This window comes from Ursus arctos, unplaced genomic scaffold, assembly GCF_023065955.2.
Source record: "Ursus arctos isolate Adak ecotype North America unplaced genomic scaffold, UrsArc2.0 scaffold_23, whole genome shotgun sequence".
Taxonomy (NCBI): domain Eukaryota; kingdom Metazoa; phylum Chordata; class Mammalia; order Carnivora; family Ursidae; genus Ursus; species Ursus arctos.
In genome coordinates, this window is record NW_026622908.1 from 47,805,036 (window position 1) to 47,823,025 (window position 17,990).

The 17,990-nt window shown below is 66.6% G+C and overlaps 1 protein-coding gene across 1 annotated transcript in view; it reads right to left on the minus strand.

Moving 5' to 3' along the window:
• The window catches only part of MUC2 (mucin 2, oligomeric mucus/gel-forming), a 31,824-nt gene extending 14,263 nt beyond the window's left edge, over positions 1–17,561 (minus strand). The window contains 31 exon segments of the mRNA XM_057317224.1: positions 4–1,600; positions 1,781–5,069; positions 6,055–6,261; positions 6,611–6,654; positions 6,999–7,146; positions 7,658–7,789; positions 7,974–8,130; positions 8,460–8,699; positions 8,782–8,961; positions 9,046–9,156; positions 9,469–9,607; positions 9,834–9,985; positions 10,322–10,422; positions 10,531–10,583; positions 10,671–10,926; positions 11,172–11,298; positions 11,586–11,680; positions 12,098–12,262; positions 12,371–12,508; positions 12,622–12,691; positions 12,777–12,887; positions 12,979–13,117; positions 13,697–13,814; positions 14,300–14,425; positions 14,632–14,842; positions 14,965–15,003; positions 15,005–15,075; positions 15,166–15,256; positions 15,658–15,772; positions 16,333–16,603; positions 17,476–17,561. Of these exon segments, the coding sequence (XP_057173207.1) occupies positions 4–1,600; positions 1,781–5,069; positions 6,055–6,261; positions 6,611–6,654; positions 6,999–7,146; positions 7,658–7,789; positions 7,974–8,130; positions 8,460–8,699; positions 8,782–8,961; positions 9,046–9,156; positions 9,469–9,607; positions 9,834–9,985; positions 10,322–10,422; positions 10,531–10,583; positions 10,671–10,926; positions 11,172–11,298; positions 11,586–11,680; positions 12,098–12,262; positions 12,371–12,508; positions 12,622–12,691; positions 12,777–12,887; positions 12,979–13,117; positions 13,697–13,814; positions 14,300–14,425; positions 14,632–14,842; positions 14,965–15,003; positions 15,005–15,075; positions 15,166–15,256; positions 15,658–15,772; positions 16,333–16,603; positions 17,476–17,551 (8,769 nt within the window). The 5' untranslated portion in view covers positions 17,552–17,561.
• Between the last annotated feature and the right edge of the window lie 429 nt (positions 17,562–17,990).

The following is a 17,990-nucleotide window of genomic DNA, read 5'->3' on the forward strand; positions in this document are numbered from 1 at the left end:
GACTGTGGAGGTGGTGATGGTGGGAGTCGGGGTCGAGGTCGGAGTTCCCGTGGTGGTGGTCGTGGTGGTCGTGGTGGTGGTGGTGGTGGTGGTGGTGGTAGGGGTAGTGGTCAGGGTGGTGGCAGGAGGAGGTGTGGAGATACAGTCCTCAGGTCCTGAACAGCAGACGTTGATCTCATAGTTGAGGCAGAAGGGCTGCGGTATGATCCCTCCTGGCTTCTGGTCTTCATTTCTGCATACCAGCCCAACGGAGAGGTCACACACCACCTTTTGCCCAAGTTCTTCGATGGGAACGTTAGGAAACTGCGTGGCTCTGCAGGAGATGTTGACTGCCCAGCCTTCTTTACAGATGTTCTCAATTGATTCGATGTCTCCACCCGGTTTGGAAAAGCTTGGTTTACCTGAATCCAGCCAGCCCGTCCAGTTGCACTGAGGCACACAGGGAGAAATTGTTGGCTCTCTGGTGGTTGATACTGGGGTAGGTGTGGTGGTGGTGGTGGTTGGGGGTTGTGGAATAGGTGTGGATGTTGAGGTGGTTGTGGTAGTCGGGATAGGTGTTGGAGTTGGGGTCTCTGTGCCCGTGGTTGTGGTGATGGTGGGAGTCAGAGTTGGCGTGCCTGTGATGGTGGTGGTTGGAGTGGTGGTTGGAGTGGTGGTTGGCGTGGTGGTCAGAGTGGTGGTTGGAGTGCTGGTGGGAGTGGTGGTGATGGTGGGTGTCGGCGTCTCTGTGCCTGTGGTGGTAGTGACGGTGGATGTCAGGGTCGAGGTGCCCGTGGTGGTGGTGGTACTCGGTGTGGTGGTGGTCGGAGTGGGTGTCGGGGTCCCAGTGCCTGTGGTAGTGGTAATAGTGGTTGTCGAGGTTGGAATGCCGATGGTGGTGGTGATTGGGGTGGTGGTTGGAGTAGTGGTGATGGTAGGTGTCGGAGTCTCTGTACCTGTGGTGATGGTGATGGTGGGGGTCGGGGTTGGGGTGCCTGTGGTGGTGGTACTCAGGGTGGGTGTTGGGGTCTCAGTGCCTGTGGTGGTGGTAATGGTGGGTGTAGGGGTTGGGGTGCCTGTGGTGGTGGTGGTACTCGGGGTGGGTGTTGGGGTCTCAGTGCCCGTGGTGGTGGTGATGGTGGGGGTTGGGGTGCCCGTGGTGGTGGTGGTTGGACTGGTAGTGATGGTGGGTGTCGGGGTTGGAGTGCCTGTGGTGGTGGTGATGGTGGGGGTTGGGGTTGGGGTGCCTGTGGTGGTGGTGATGGTGGGTGTCGGAGTCGGGGTGCCCGTGGTAGTGGTAGTCGTGGTGGTGCTCGGAGTGGTGGTGATGGTGGGGGTTGGGGTTAGGGTGCCCGTGGTCGTGCTAATGGTGGGCGTTGGGGTCGGGGTGCCCGTGGTGGTGGTAGTCGTGGTGGTGCTCAGTGTGGTGGTGATGGTGGGGGTTGGGGTCTCGATGCCTGTGGTAGTGCTAATGGTGGGTGTTGGGGTCGGGGTGCCTGTGGTGGTGGTGACGGTGGGTGTAGGGGTTGGGGTGCCCGTGGTGGTGGTGACAGTGGGTGTAGGGGTTGGGGTGCCTGTGGTGGTGGTGGTACTTGGGGTGGGTGTCGGGGTCTCTGTGCCCATGGTGGTGGTGATGGTGGGGGTCGGGGTTCCCGTGGTGGTGGTAATTGTGGTGGTGCTCAGAGTGGTGGTGATGGTGGGGGTTGGGGTTGGGGTGCCCGTGGTCGTGCTAATGGTGGGTGTTGGGGTCGGGGTGCCTGTGGTGGTGGTAGTCGTGGTGGTGCTCAGAGTGGTGGTGATGGTGGGGGTTGGGGTCTCGGTGCCTGTGGTAGTGCTGATGGTGGGGGTTGGGGTCGGGGTGCCCGTGGTGGTGGTGACGGTGGGTGTAGGGGTTGGGGTGCCTGTGGTGGTGGTGGTACTTGGGGTGGGTGTCGGGGTCTCTGTGCCCGTGGTGGTGGTGATGGTGGGGGTCGGGGTGCCTGTGGTGGTGGTAGTTGTGGTGGTGCTCGGAGTGGTGGTGATGGTGGGTGTAGGGGCTGGGGTGCCCGTGGTCGTGCTGATGGTGGGGGTTGGGGTCGGGGTGCCCGTGGTAGTGCTGATGGTGGGTGTCAGAGTCAGGGTGCCCGTGGTGGTGCTGATGGTGGGGGTTGGGGTTGGGGTGCCTGTGGTGGTGGTGATGGTGGGTGTAGGGGTTGGGGTGCCCGTGGTCGTGCTAATGGTGGGCGTTGGGGTCGGGGTGCCCGTGGTGGTGGTAGTCGTGGTGGTGCTCAGAGTGGTGGTGATGGTGGGGGTTGGGGTTGGGGTGCCCGTGGTGGTGCTGATGGTGGGTGTAGGGGTTGGGGTGCCCGTGGTGGTGCTGATGGTGGGTGTAGGGGTTGGGGTGCCTGTGGTGGTGGTGATGGTGGGTGTCGGAGTCGGGGTGCCCGTGGTGGTGGTAGTCGTGGTGGTGCACGGAGTGGTGGTGATGGTGGGGGTTGGGGTCTCAGTTCCTGTGGTAGTGCTGATGGTGGCGGTTGGTGTTGGGGTGCCCGTGGTGGTGGTGATGGTGGGTGTAGGGGTTGGGGTGCCCGTGGTGGTGCTGATGGTGGCTGTTGGTGTTGGGGTGCCCGTGGTGGTGGTGATGGTGGCTGTTGGTGTTGGGGTGCCCGTGGTGGTGGTGATGGTGGGTGTTGGGGTCGGGGTGCCCGTGGTGGTGGTGATGGTGGGTGTTGGGGTCGGGGTGCCCGTGGTGGTGGTAGTCGTGGTGGTGGTTGGACTGGTTGTGATGGTGGGTGTTGGGGTCTCTGTGCCCGTGGTGGTGGTGATGGCGGGGGTCGGAGTCGGGGTGCCTGTGGTGGTGGTAGTCGTGGTGGTGCTCGGAGTGGTGGTGATGGTGGGGGTCGGGGTCTCTGTGCCCGTGGTGGTGCTGATGGTGGATGTTGGGGTGCCTGTGGTGGTGGAGACTGTGGGTGTAGGGGTTGGGGTGCCTGTGGTGGTGGTGGTGGTACTTGGGGTGGGTGTTGGGGTCTCTGTGCCCATGGTGGTGGTGATGGTGGGGGTTGGGGTGCCTGTGGTGGTGGTGACTGTGGGTGTAGGGGTTGGGGTGCCTGTGGTGGTGGTGGTGGTACTTGGGGTGGGTGTTGGGGTCTCTGTGCCCGTGGTGGTGGTGATGGTGGGGGTTGGGGTGCCTGTGGTGGTGGTAGTTGGACTGGTTGTGATGGTGGGTGTCGGGGTCTCTGTGACTGTGGAGGTGGTGATGGTGGGAGTCGGGGTCGAGGTCGGAGTTCCCGTGGTGGTGGTCGTGGTGGTCGTGGTGGTGGTGGTGGTGGTGGTGGTGGTAGGGGTAGTGGTCAGGGTGGTGGCAGGAGGAGGTGTGGAGATACAGTCCTCAGGTCCTGAACAGCAGACGTTGATCTCATAGTTGAGGCAGAAGGGCTGCGGTATGATCCCTCCTGGCTTCTGGTCTTCATTTCTGCATACCAGCCCAACGGAGAGGTCACACACCACCTTTTGCCCAAGTTCTTCGATGGGAACGTTAGGAAACTGCGTGGCTCTGCAGGAGATGTTGACTGCCCAGCCTTCTTTACAGATGTTCTCAATTGATTCGATGTCTCCACCCGGTTTGGAAAAGCTTGGTTTACCTGAATCCAGCCAGCCCGTCCAGTTGCACTGAGGCACACAGGGAGAAATTGTTGGCTCTCTGGTGGTTGATACTGGGGTAGGTGTGGTGGTGGTGGTGGTTGGGGGTTGTGGAATAGGTGTGGATGTTGAGGTGGTTGTGGTAGTCGGGATAGGTGTTGGAGTTGGGGTCTCTGTGCCCGTGGTTGTGGTGATGGTGGGAGTCAGAGTTGGCGTGCCTGTGATGGTGGTGGTTGGAGTGGTGGTTGGCGTGGTGGTCGGAGTGGCGGTCGGCGTGGTGGTCAGAGTGCCGGTGATGGTGGTGGTCGGAGTGGTGGTTGGAGTGGTGGTCGGCGTGGTGGTCAGAGTGCTGGTGATGGTGGTGGACGGTGTTGTGGTTGGAGTGGTGGTCGGAGTGGTGGTCGGAGTGGTGGTTGGCGTGGTGGTCAGAGTGGTGGTTGGCGTGGTGGTCAGAGTGCTGGTGATGGTGGTGGACGGCGTTGTGGTCGGAGTGATGGTCGGTGTGGTTGTCGGAGTGGTGGTCGGCGTGGTAGTCAGAGTGCTGGTGATGGTGGTGGTAGGTGTGGTGGTCGGAGTGGTGGTAGGCGTGGTGGTCGGCGTGGTGGTCGGCGTGGTGGTCGGAGTGGTGGTCAGCGTGGTGGTCAGGGTGCTGGTGATAGTGGTGGTCAGCGTGGTGGTAGGCGTGGTGGTCGGCGTGGTGGTCGGAGTGGTGGTCGGCGTGGTGGTCGGAGTGGTGGTCGGCGTGGTGGTCGGCGTGGTGGTCAGAGTGCTGGTGATGGTGGTGGTCGGCGTGGTGGTAGGCGTGGTGGTCGGCGTGGTGGTCGGCGTGGTGGTCAGAGTGCTGGTGATGGTGGTGGTCGGCGTGGTGGTCGGCGTGGTGGTAGGCGTGGTGGTCGGCGTGGTGGTCAGAGTGCTGGTGATGGTGGTGGTCGGCGTGGTGGTCGGCGTGGTGGTCAGAGTGCTGGTGATGGTAGTGGTCGTTGTGGTTGGCGTGGTGGTCGGAGTGGTGGTGGGTTTTGGGGTCGGGGTGCCCGTGGTGGTGGTAGTCGGGGGTCCTGGCGTAGGTGTGGAGGTCATGGTCGTGGTTGAGGTGGAGGTGGTGGGAGTGGTCGTGGGGGCCGTGGTTGTGGACAGGGGACATTCATTCATCGGCACGCAGCAATTGACGCGTATCTCGTAGTCATAACAGACTGCAAACGGCCCGTTTCCAAACTGGTCTTCATTGTAGCAAATGAACCCAAAGGAGACATTGCACTGTGCCTTCTGGCCCGCCAGCTCCCAGCTCAGGTGGGGCTCCGTGGCCAACCTGCACTCAATGTCCTCAGGGGCACTGCAGACGCTGTGGAAGGTCTCCCAGTCTCCACCATCACTCTGCGTAGTGGGGTGGTTCTCATTGATCCAGTCGGACCAGAAGCAGCACAGCTCTGGGGAAGGAAAACCCGAGATTGGTCTCCACCAGCTTCCAGGGAGCTCTCTGGGGCCCAGAGAGGTCAGAGTCCCCATGACCGCCCTTCCTATCATGGCCAAAGAGCCAGCTTATAGAGTACAGGGCCAGACACCACTGCACACTGAGCCCCAGAGAAGGAAGAGCCCCTCACGCCACATCTGGGTGACAGACCCTGGCCCCAGGGCTCCGGCCCTGTGCCCTTTCCTCAGCTGATTTCAAATCCTGGTGCCCAAAAAAGTAAATCCCGGAAGGGTCACCCACTGCAGTGAGGAGGCCCATGGGAAGTGGCCTGGTCTGGACTCCTGACCGACAGTGCCGTCACCCAGCACCGGTCCGCTCCCCGTGCTGAGCCCAGGGACTGGTGAGAGCACCCTCCCTGCACAAGCAAGCGGCCCAGCCACCTGGCCCCACAGCTGGGTCTCCTGGAAAGTTCCCTTTCCCTCCTGTCCCACCACCGCCCACCCGCCACTGGGGACGGCCCAAGGGACCTACTTGTAGTTACTGGGGCCGAGGATGGAGCTACAGAAGCACGGGGAGGGAAAGAAACCTGTCATTAGATAGTTGGACGTCTTTAAAAATCTTTTTTCATTTTAACAACTTCCTCTTTCCTGCGGCTGTCGCGCCCCAGCGGCTTGTCCAGTGGTGGCTTCCACCTCAGCGGGAATGAGCGCATGGGAGTCTAGGGACGTTTGTCTGCTTTCTCAAGGACAGCCTCAGGGATATTCTCTTGCTGGTTCAGGAAATATCCCTGGGTCACCTTCCCTGCGGTCTGGGCTCAGGGGTGTGGTTGTGATATTGGCTGGCATCTCCACTCAAAAGGCCAGGGGCCCAGGGACATCCCCTGAGCCAAGATGCCGGTCGTTGTCACCTCCAGCTAACAGAGGTGAGAGCCTGCTGTGTCCTGCCCCCCGCCCCCGTCCCCCTTCAGCCCCTGGAAGGGCCACTTCCGCCGGGCTTGGGGGAAGGCAGGCACGCCCTGGCGGTGAGGGGGGCGTGCCCTGGGGCCTTACTTGTGCTGGTGGTTGGGGTGGTGGTGGTGGTGGTGGTGGTGGTGGTGGTGGTGGTGACGGGGCTGCTGGGGGTGACGGGGATCGTAGTGGAGGGCGGCCGGGGGGTGGAGACTACACAGATGTTGAAGTGTTTCTCTATCGTCCCGTTGGGGCCACAGATCTCCCAGTAGCAGAAGGAGCCATCCTGGGTGTAGTTGAGAATCTTCCCTGGGGGGCAGGAGGGAGGCCCAGGTGAGCAGGGCAGGAACAAGACAGAGACTCTCCAGAACCCCTCAGGTGTCCCCCAGCGTTAACATACACTGGACCAAGTCCCCCTCGGGACTCCACGTCCGGACCCTGAAGGGCACAGAAGCGGGATGGCGGACGGGCGACCTCGGCTCCCGTCACCAGCGCGGGGGAGACCGCGGCAAGTCGGAGCCGGCTCTGAGCTGGGGAAGGCCCTGGGGGGCCACCGGGCGGGGGAGGGTGAGACGGAGCCCCGCCCCCGGAGTCCGGACACAGGCCGCCTGGAGGCTCTCCCGGGGCCCCCTCGGGGTGGACGCAGGGGGCAGCTTACCTTCTTCGGGCCGGCAGACGACCTCCGAGGTGTTGGTACACACGCTGCAAAGCAAGTGCAGAGTTCAGACCCCGGGGACGGGCCCTCCTGGCCTCCCGCCCTGGCCTCCCGCCCTCCTGTGGCTCCGAGTCCGTCGCCGGGTTCGGACTGTGGGCAGAGGAGGAGGACGAGGTGAGGCCGGCAACGGCGGGCAGAGGAGGCTGTGAAGAGAAGGCTCACCTCCGCCCGTGGACAGGAGCTCGTGCCCCCAAGCCCTGGCTCCTGTGGCGGGCACACGTGGCCGCGTGCGTGCCCTTGCGTGTGTGAGCGCGTGGCGTGCGTGCGGGTGTGTGCGCGTGCGTACACGTGTGTCTGACCTCCCCCGGGCCTGGCACGTGAGCTTAGGTACCAAGACTGGCAGTCCTTATCGGTGGGGACGGATCCTCCAGGCGGGTAGCGGGTGTCCCCGACGTAGCAGCCGCACTTGTCAGCCCGGACACACTGTTTCAGGTCCTCGTCGTAGATGGGCCTGCCCTTGGGACACTGGGGGTAGCAGCCTGACGGGCACAGGGCATGGGGCTTGGACCGCTGCGGAGGGCCCCACGGCCACCACACCCCACCTACCGCCCACATCACAGCAGGTCCTTCTCTCCAGGAGGTTCCTCTGGGAAGGCCAGGGAACCACAGGACAGAGGCCTGGACCCCCCCCCCCCCCCGACTGGGCCCTGTATGCTGCCATATGGCCAAAGGGACAGCCAGCTTGACCCAACCATGTCCTTCCCACGGGCTAGGATGCTCCCTCCCAGAGCTGGCTCACTTCATCACGCCCCTAGTTCTCGGCTCAGAGGCCCTGCAGAGTCCCCCAGACCCGCTGTCTGGGACACCCTGGCTTGTCCCGCCCTGCAGCTTCCTGGGGGCCCTGTCCGCTCCTGGATCCTGTCTGCCTCTCTCAGCTCCGTGGGCACACTCTGAAGAAAGGTGACCCCGGTCCACCTGGACGTCAGGGCACCAGCTCCACGGGGCATCCCTCGCGGGGACGCCGTCCCTCCACCCCTGAGGCCCGCTCACCCTCCAGGTAGGACACAGAGATGTTAGAATGGATGCCGTTGATGGTCCTGCAGGTCTCGAAGCTGCGGTTCCCACAGGGCTCGTAGTGCCACTCACACTCGTCTGGGGGGTTGTAGTAGTCACAGAATATGGCTGCAGACGGGGAGCGGAGGTGGCCAGATTCAGGGAGGGCTGAGGCCAGGCCAGCACAGCCCCCAAGGAGCAACACTTGGGCCCTGGGGCCAGGGAGGCAGAAAGGGGACCCCATATGCCCATCGCTTCGAGGGGGAAGGACTGCCAGCGCAGCCCCCCGGCCCCAGGACAGGCAGACACTCACGGCACAGGTCTGGCGTCCTCCAGAACACGCAGGCCCCCTCCTTAGTGCACGCCTGAGCGTAGGAGGCCACGGCGGAGCAGAAGCACTCACAGTCCCCGCCTGTGTCGCAGGAGCAGGAGTCGTGGACGCAGGCCTCGTAGAAGGGCTTGGGGTCCACCTGGGGGAGAACGCTCCGTGTGCCCTGGGCCCGCACCGCCCGCGTGGGGCCACACCTGCCCAGGAGCTCCGCACCCCGGGACAGGGTGCGGTCACCCAGCACTAGCCTCCCCGGAGACAGGCGGCCAACCCTCCACTCGCCCCCCATGGCCGGAGCTGCGGGCGTCCTTCCTCCCTCCCCGGAAGGCGCAGGAGGAGGGGCTGAGCCAGGGAAGGACAGAAGGTGGAGCTGAAGCCGCAGGAAAGGTGCCGCGTGGTGGTGGCAGGCTGACTACCGAGCGCGAGCCCACGGCCACGGGCTGGTCACGGGCCTGCCACAGCCCGCCGCACCTTGCTGTGGCAGACGCCGAAGACGGAGCTCTTGATGAGGCTGCACTGCTTCTCGGCCCAGGAGAGGCGGTGCGGATTCCGGGCGCACGGATCCGGGGTGATGCTCACGTCCGGACAGGTGGGGGCCTCCTTCCAGCTGTTCCCAAAGTCCAGCTCGCTGTCCACCACCATGTGGTCCCTCGTGGTGAAGTCATTGCTGGAGCGGTGGTCGAAGTTTCCACACAGCCCGCACACCGTGCCCTGCGGAGACAGCGAGCCGGGGGCTCCGTGCGGGGGCTCCGACAGCACCGGGAGGGGCAGGCGGGGGAGGGCCACCACGCACCTTGTAGGACGGGGCCAACTTGATGAAGATGCTGGTCTTCTTGTCCCAGATGACGATGATGCCGATGCTGGCCTCCACCACCAGGTACTGGCCCACCTCCCGGGTGCTGTAGGCCACATGGTGGCCCGTGTCCCGCTGGATCACCACACGGCGCTTGTCCTCCAGCTTCAGCTCCGTCCTCTGTGCCGGGGCAGAGGCCCCGTCACTGGCCGGTTCCGAGGGTCCCTGAGGGCTCAGGCGTCCCCAGGGTCAGGCGGCACTCACCCCCAAGAAGATCTTGATGGCCTTGGAGCAGGTGACGCCCGTGGTGCCACAGGGAACGTTCTCGGTGATGATGCTGAAGGACCCCGAGGAGGAGTTCTGGCCACAGAAGTCCTGGGGGCCACAGGGGGTGTGAGCCGGACCGGCCAGGCCACCGGTGCCCCCTGGCCCCACCCCGGCTGGGCTTTGCACAGCCACAGCCCTCCTCTGCTAAGAGGGGTGACCACGCGGCAGGAGGACCCTCAACCCCACACGCAAGCCCCTCACTCCCCGCACGGGGTGGATTAGGGTCACAGAACGGGCGGACCGAGGCAGGGCTGGCCCAAAACACCGACCCCTTCCCTGGGGCCCCCTCAAGGGGCTGACGGCAGCTCCGAGTGTGGCGTGGGGCCCCGGGACCGGGGCCGGGCAGGTTCTTGGCCTCACCTGAGCCGCCACGTAGGAGCAGTGCCCGTCGAAATCATAGTACTTCCCATCAAAGGTGATGTAGTGGCCACTGCCATAGACGGAGCAGGAGCCGTAGCACAGGGACTCGGTGCACGCCCAGCGGCCTTGCCGGCAGGTGCTGAGGAGAGGGGGAAGAGGGCCTGGAGGGGCCGCAGCAGCCCAGGTCCACCCCCACCCCGCTCAGAGGGCAGCCTGGCCGGGCAGTGCCGTGTGGACGGCCCCGCCAGCGGCTCGCACCACACCTCCACACCCTCGGCCGTGTGGATGGTGCCGCCCCCGCACCCCCGCGGCACGTCCCCCGCCAGAGCGCGTGGGGCCAGGGTCCACCGGACCAGGCCACTCACCAGGTGTTGCAGTCCACCTTGATCTTGTCCCCGGGGGAGTACAGGTCCTTGTTGTGCACGCACGGGCACTCCTCCTCCACGACACACCCGCCGCGGCCGTCATCCATCAGCCCGTCCGGGCAGACGCAGCCGCTGACGCACTCCGTCTGGTACTGCAGGGGCCGGAGAGCGGGCTTCAGGCCCCGATGGCCAAGCCGGCCCTTCCCGTGCCTGCCCCCTCTCCTCACGCTGCAGACACCCTTTTGTCCCTTCCCCGCCCCGACCCCTGCCCTCTCTCCTCTCTCGGGCTCACACCTGGGCCGGGAGACGGCGAGGGCTGCTGGCCAGGGATCCCTGCACAGGCCCCGAGCCCTCCGGGGGCTGGGCAGGGGCCCCCAGGGACGGGAGGGCCAGTGCGGCCCAGGCATGTGAAGGACCGGCATCCAGACCCCAGGTCCAGTGAGGAAGCCAGTCCGCGCCCTCCCCCGCGGGCAGCCCCCCACACTCACGTGGCCGGCAGCCAGTGTCTGGCAGCTGGTAGGCCGTGGGCTCTGGATGGTTAGTGCGGTCAGGTTGCTGCAGTCAACATGGATCTTGGGGGCGGCGCAGCCTGAGGGACAGAGAGGGCCACCTCGCCTCAACGGAAGTTGGGGTGGGGGCTGGGCCAGCAGGGACGGGGTGGGCGCAGGAAGCCATACCCACGGCAGCATCTACTTACTCTGGCCGAGCAGCCGGACCTGCATGCAGTTCAGCCTCCCGTTCCGGCAGACGCTGCGGGGAAGGGGGGGAGGTGAGCGGGCGTGGCTCCAGGGGAAGGGGGTGGACACGGGGACGCTCCCCACTGAGGCCACCACTCACCAGCGCTCCTCCTGCCTCAGCACCACCTCCCCGGCCTCCAGGTAGAGGCCACGGTGGTAGCAGGAGCACTTGGCCAGGGGCACACAGCGGCCCTTCTCGTCCAGGAAGGTGTCGTCGGGGCAGCCGCAGCCATCCACGGGCGCGAAGCCCTGAAGGCAGTGGGTGTCGGCCTCGGAGAGCGAGCGGCAGGTGGGCTGGCAGCTGGTCAGGTTGTACAGGAACACCTGTGAGTTGGGGCAGGAGCCCACGTCCTCATCTGCGGAGAGCGGAGGGGTCAGCGTGAGGCGTGGAGGGACGGCCCCCAGCTCCCCTCCCCGCAGGCCACCCCAAGCCCCGCTCTGTCCAGGACGGGCATCTGCCCGCCCAGCCAAGGGGCCCACGAGAGCCCACGGGAGTCCCTCCACGCTGGAGGCCACGAGCAAAGAGCAGCAGAGGGCTGCCGCGGTGGGCTGACCCCTCCCGCCACGGGGCACACCGGACGCCGCAGAGGATGGCACTCACTGCAGACTTGCTCCCGCCAGCCCCACAGCATGACGCCCTTAGAGGCACAGGCGCGGGCGTAAGAGGACAGCGCGGCACACATGCAGCCCTCGCTGTTCTGGCAGTTACACGTGTCGTATTTGCACCTCTGGGGGCGAAGGAGGCAGGCAGTGAGGGAGGGAAGAGGGTGGGCACAGACACCCACCTGCACACACAGGTGTGCACACTCAGACACCTGTGCACGTTCACACACAGGCTTACGTCCCTGCAAGGTGCACATACACGCATGCACACACACACACGTGTGCTTGCACAAACACGCCCAGCAGCTTCGAGCGGCAGCCCGGCAGGCAGGGTCAGGCTCAGCCCGGGCACAGAGCACACCTTGCTGGCACGGATCAGGTGGTGAGGAGTGCACATGCGGATCCCACCCACCTTGTAATAGTCCGAGGGGTCCACGGCTGAGTGGCACCGGCCGAAGGGGGTCTCTGCCTTCTTCAGGAGGGAGCACCAGTGCTCGGCATAGTTGGCTGGAGAGGGGGTCAGAGCCTCAGTGGGGGCAGAGCCCTCCAGCAGGTCTCCTGAGCCCAGCTGCCTGGCCACCCAGGCTCCTCCAGCTCCGTGCAAGACCACGCCCCTTGTAAGGAGGGACACCCACCGCCTCCCCTCGCTCGACCTCCCCAGACGTGGTGGGCGGCATGGTGGGTGGGAGGGCGTGCGGTCATGGCACCAGACCAGCCCCAGGACGGGAGCCACCACCCAGTGATTAACGAGCAGGCGGGCCCCTTTGCTGTGTCTCTTGGCGGACAGCCACCAAGGGCCACCATAAACCAGCCATGTGGCAGAAAGCAGCAGGTGAATGGGCTGGCCACCGGGCCTCCACCTGCCCCCACCCGCGTGCCACGTCCCCCTGGGAGCCTCACACGCCCCACGAGGCTGAGCCTCACCGCTCTCGATGTTGAGGGAGCAGGGGTCATCCAGCCAGTCCAGCTTGTCCTGGCAGCTCGACTGGGCCTTCCAGGTGTTGGCGAAGCCGGCCCCCGTGGCCTCCACCAGCCCACCGGCCGTCTTAAAGTCATCCCCTTCCAGGCCGTTGAAATTCCCGCAGAGGCCTGAGGGGCCAGGAAAGGGTTAGGAAGGGGCAGGGCACTGGGGGGCAGGCGCTGGGGGGCAGGCCCTGAGCGGGGCCTCTGTGGGGGCTACCCAAGGGCACCACTCACCCTGCACGCGGCCCTGGGCAGCCTGGCCCAGCGTCACGAAGAGCTGCATGACAGGCACGAGCTGGACCTGCAGGCTGAGGCCGGAGGCAGTGCTCACCAGGAGGTGGTAGGAGGACGGTTGGAAGATGGAGAAGCTGGCTGCAAGGCAGGCGGCAGGGGCCCCGGCTGGTCAGCAGGGGCTCTCGAGCCGTGGGGCCGCCCTCCCACCAGCAGCCCCCAACCCCGCTGGGCGCCCCGGCGGCGGGGCTCACCTGTCACGTGGGGCAGGTTCACCTGCAGCTCATTCAGCAGGACGCTGCCGTCCGACTTGAAGACCAGCACCTGCAGGAGGGGCAGAGGGGACGGCCGGGCTGAGAAGGTCCCCGGGGACCCTGGGGTACTGGGCGGGGGGGTGGGGGGCACCCACGTTCTTCTTGTCGTCGGCCAACAGCACCACTGTCTTCAGGCAGGTCTGCTTGTCCGTGGAGCCGCAGGGGGCCAGCTCACCCAGGAGGGCGTAGGAGTCGTTGTGGTCGCCCTGCGGGGGACAGTGGCTGTGGTAGTGACTGACATGGAGCCTGACGCGGGGCCAGGCCCCAGCTCAGCCCGCCCGCTGCCTGGCCAGCTACCTTGATCAGCACGTAGTAGCAGTCCCCGTGGAAGGTGTACTTCTTCCCGTCGAAGGTGGTGATGTGGGAACCACCCTCCAGGGCACAGGTGCCTGGGCACGCCAGGTCTTTGCACACCCAGCGGCCGGCGGTACAGACGCTGTGGGCGGTGGAGCACAGCGTCAGGTTCAGCTTCCCCAGCAGCCCTGCCCCCCCAGCCCACCGGCCCCAGCCCTGCCCCCCCCAGCCCTGCCCCCCCAGCCCTACCCTCCAGCCCTGCCACCCCAGCCCTGCACCCCCAGCCCGCCGGCCCCAGCCCTGCACCCCCAGCCTGCTGGTCCCAGCCCTGCCATCCTAGCCCTGCCCCCCCAGCCCTGCCCCCCAAGCCCTGTGTCCCCAGCCTGCTGGCCCCAGGCCCTGCACCCCCAGCCCTGCCCCCCAGCCCACCGGCCCCAGCCCTGCCCCCCCAACCCTGCCCCCCCAGCCCTGCCCCCCAGCCCTGCACCCCCAGCCTGCTGGCCCCAGCCCTGCCCCCCCCAGCCCTGCCCCCCAGCCCTGCCCCCCCAGCCCTGCCCCCCAGTCCTACCACCCCAGCCCTGCCACCCCAGCCCTGCACCCCCAGCTCCCAGCCCCAGCCATCCCACCCCAGCCTGCCGGCCCCAGCCGTGCCACCCCAGCCCTGTACCCCCAGCCCTGCCACCCAGCCGTGCCACCCCCAAGCCCTGGGCCCCGGACCCACCACTCCTCGCAGTCGCTGCTGATTTGCTGGCCGGGGGAGTACAGGCTCCCGTGAAGCTTGCAGTGGCACTGGCTCACGGGGATGCAGCCGCTGCCTGCGATGTCATCGTACACGGTGCCTGGACGATGCGGGACGTGACGTTACAGTCGGCCAGCCTCCGAAAGGCCGGAATCCCCACACCGGGGCTCCCGCTGGTGGGGCCACAGCCCCAGGCCGGCGTGCGGAAAGTGGGGCTATCCCCGCAGGTGCCTCTGGTCCTTTGGGCAACACCTGTGACCCCTCCCCGTGCTGTGGGAGCCTGGCTCCAGACCACCTTCCTGGGGGCCTCCAGGCTCCGTGAGTGGGGCAGCAGGACATGTGCCCACGGAGTGATGACCGGGAAGGTGTCCCCCCAGTGAGACTCCCCAAAGCCACCAGTGTGTATGCTGGGGGGTCTTCGGCATTCTCCAGGGAAAGGGGCACCGCTCCTCGCTTCCGGCACTGTTGCTGCCCCCACCCCCCACACAGCTGCCCCTGGGTCCCTGGGTGCACCGGCCTGAGGGGGCCACATCGGGGCAGCGCCCCCACCCCCAGCCCCCGCCCCACGGCCTCCACCGCACACACCTTCCGGGCAGAAGCAGCCGTCCATGCGGTGCTCCTCACACAGGCTGCTAACCTCCAGATGTGAGCAGGTGTCCATGCAGGGCGAGCCGCTCTCCAGGTAGACCATGTTCCCGGGGCAGCTCTTGGCTAGAAGGGCAAAGGCAGGCCCCTGAGCGGGCACCGTGGGCACATACACCGAGGGGAGGGGAGTGCAGTGGGCCAGGGAGCAGGGCACAGACGCGGCTCCTCCCGGGCCAGGGCGCTGGGCCGCCCTGCCCCCAGAGGCCCCCCAACACTCAGGGCCCCATGGGTGCCCGCCTCCCCACCCACCCTGGCAGCAGCGCGGCTCTTACGGCAGAGCTCGGAGGTCCTCCAATTGCCGGGCTGCCCGCCCGCGTGGGAGCACTGGCGGGAGAACTCGGCGAGGGTGCTGCAGACGCAGGAGGTGCCCGACGGGCACTGGCAGCGGTCCTGCACACACGCCTGCACGTACAGCTCCAGCGGCACCAGGCCCAGGCAGTCCGCGAAGGCCGTGGCCGTCAGCAGCTTCTCGCACTCGGCGCGCTGCGGACGCACACGGGAGCGCGGTGAGGCCGGCCCATGCCCACCTCTTCTCCGTGTTGTCCATAGACCCCCAGCCCAGGAACGGCTCCTCCCCCAGGCAGGGGTCCCGGCCAGCGACTCACGTGCTCTGAGCAGGACTCCAGGGCCGGCGCCTCCTCGGGGGTCGTCGCACACGACCTCGGGCTTGTGGATCTTCTGCATGTTACCAAACTCGAGGGCGCTGAAGAGCACACCTGGGGACACAGCCCGTCAGCGGGGGACGCCCAGAGCCTGCACGCCCGCCCCACCCGCCCCGCCCGCCATGCCTCCGAGGAGGCCCTCACCGTCAGAGAGGAACTCGGAGTAGGTCTGCAGGCCATTGTAGTCCCCGCAGAGGCCACACGTGTGGTTCTGGAACTTACTGTCCAGCTCCAGCTGTTGGGGGAAGAGGAGGCAGGTGCAGGTGAGGGGCTGGGGGCCCGCAAGACCACAGGCCGCGGCAGCCAGGGTGAGCCTCCCACAGCCAGCCTCAGCGCCTCCTCTGAGTGGGCGTCGGGGGTGGCCAGAGGGCTGCGGTCAGCCCGGGCCGTCCTGGCACCAGGGGTCACTGAGGACCAGGAGGGGTTTGGGACGGGGAAAGGCCAGCCCGGCTCCCCAGGCCCAAGGGGCCGCTCCCTGGGCGGGCTGCACGGCCGCACCTCGGCTGCGAATCTGCGCCCCCACGGCACTGCCAGCCCACGGCAGAACCCCTCGTGACAAGGGTCCCGTGCTCTCCCAGGTTCCCAGAGGCCTGGTGGTGGAACCCGGCCCCCGGGCTCACATGGGGCTGCACCCACCATGAGCGAGTCTTCCCGGTTCCACATGAGCGTGAGTCCAGCTCGGGAGTACACTTTGGTGTAAGCATCGCTGTTCTCGATAAGCAGTCCGGAGCTGTAGTGCGGCGTGCTGACCCTGGGGCAGGGGTGCCGGGCGAGAGTCACCCCCCGCGGCAGGCCCTCCGCCATCCCCCTGCCAGGCGGGCCTGAGTCTGCGCGTCGGGTGGGTGGGGTGGCCTCGGCTCCCAGGCAGCCATGCCGGGGCCGCCGACAGCGTGGCCGCCCTCTGGGCCAGCTTGGGCCACCTGGGCTGGCTGGGCTCCTTGGGGCCCTCCACCCTCTGCCTGCCTGTGTCCCTGTCCGCAGCCACCCTCAGGGCCCTGTCCTCGGAGCCAGGCTCTGCCCACCCCTAACCCGGGCTGGCCCAGGCGCTAGCTCACCCCAGCTCTGCTCCGTGGGCCTGTACCCACCCCACGGAGACAGTGGGGGGGGGGGAGACAAAGGCGCTGGGCAGGAATGCAGCTTAGAGCCCCATTGTTGCAGAGACAATGGGGGACAATTGCCCGGGAGCGGGAGGGGCTCCCGCCTGCTCCCCCTTCTGTAACTCGAGCCTGGGTAACAGTGGATGCTGCCTGGGGCCCCAGCAGAGGGGCGGTAGCCGCCCCACGGGACCAGGAGTCCCTCGCGCCCACTCACGTGGCCCCGTTGACCACAGCCAGCTGGCGGGTGAGGTAGATGGTGTCGTCCTTGATGTTCACCAGGATGTACTCGAGCTGGGGGTGCCCCCCGTCGCCGCCCGAGCTCCGCCTCAGGTGCACGGCGAACTCCTTGTAGGAGTCCCTGCAGTCGGACGCGAAGTTGTAGTCGCACAGGCCCGGGAAGCGGAAGACGTCCCCGTCGAAGGTCTTGTAGTGGAAGTCGCCCCAAGTGCTGCAGACGCTGTGGCCGTGGTTCTGGGTCCTGCCCTCTGGGGGAACAGGGGCACGCAGGGGTGAGCAGCCCGGCCCCCAGGAGGCCCGTCCCACGGCCCCGCCCGGCAGCCGCCCTCCAAGGACCCTCCGTGAGGCCGTCCTGCGGGAGTGGCCCCTGCTGGCCTTGGTCACCCCGCCCGGGGGGTCTCAGACCCCCGAAAGGACATCACCAGCTGCCACACCCTTGCACCTGAGCCTGGCACAGAATGAGGACATTTGCCGGGCAGGCAGCGGGGGCAGAGGGGCTTTCCGGAACCCTGGGCACCCTGTCCGCCCGGCCCAGCGTCCCCCACCCTGTCACCGCCAGAATCCACGTACCCTCCCACTGCTCCCGCCACCCCACAGTTCCAGTGGGACTGTGTCCCCGCACGCTCAGACGGCGCCCACACCGTGTCCAAACATTGGAGGTCGGCTCCCCTCCAGTGGCTTTGTCGCCCAACCCCCACGGGATGGAGATGTCCCCATCCTACACTAGCAGTCTTTTCTGGAACGACTCCTTCATCATGTGGCCAAACACCCCACGCTGCAGAAGGCCGTCTTGGCCTTGGCCCTCCAAGGTCCCTGACACTCGGCCCCTCTTACTTGCCCCTGCCTGCCCCACACGCCCCTGGACAAAGGCTCAGCTCGGGTGTTTCCAACAGGCACCACCTCCCAGACACGCATTCGGGCCAGGAGATCACCTTCAAAGGGACGGCACGAACCCAAGACCACCTTCCCTCCTTCCTCTCCTCCACCCAAAGCCAGCAGGGTTTGGGGGGCAGGACGCCCGGCCCAAGTGGTGTACCCCAGAGGCTGGGCAGAGCAGGGCCACCTACTCCCAGGGAGAACGTCTGCTCCGGGCCGCCCCGGCCTTCCTGCCACCTCTCACCTCTCTGGAGCTCTGCACCCCCAGCCGAGCTCAGGGCCAGGCAGACGGCCACCAGGCGGGCTAGTGGCAGCCCCATGGTGGCTCAGAAGGGCGGCAGGGAGAGCAACCGGGGCAGGGGTCCGGGCCTTATATGGCCCAGCAGGACCGGCAGAGGCGGGGAGAGCAGGGGAGGGGCGAGGGGTGGGTGGGGCGTTTGCCAGGTTATCAAGAAAACAGCTGCGGGGGCTCCTGAGGTGCCACCTTGGAAATATTGATTCAAGTTATCTGCGGTTAATCTTTATTGAGCCCTCGGTAAAGGTAGCCCTCTTCAAGATGCCTCAGCACCAGTGACCCCAGTTCCGACACACGCCCTCCCAGCGACGAGCAGGACCGGGCCCAGCACGGAGGTCCTGTGCCACCACACCCTGGCAGGCGCGTGCCCCTCCCGGCCCCAGCCCACCCTGCCCAGCGTCCCCACAGAGCCAGGCTTGAACGAGGCTCTTCCCCGAGGGGGGCTCCCAGACAGGACCACTGCC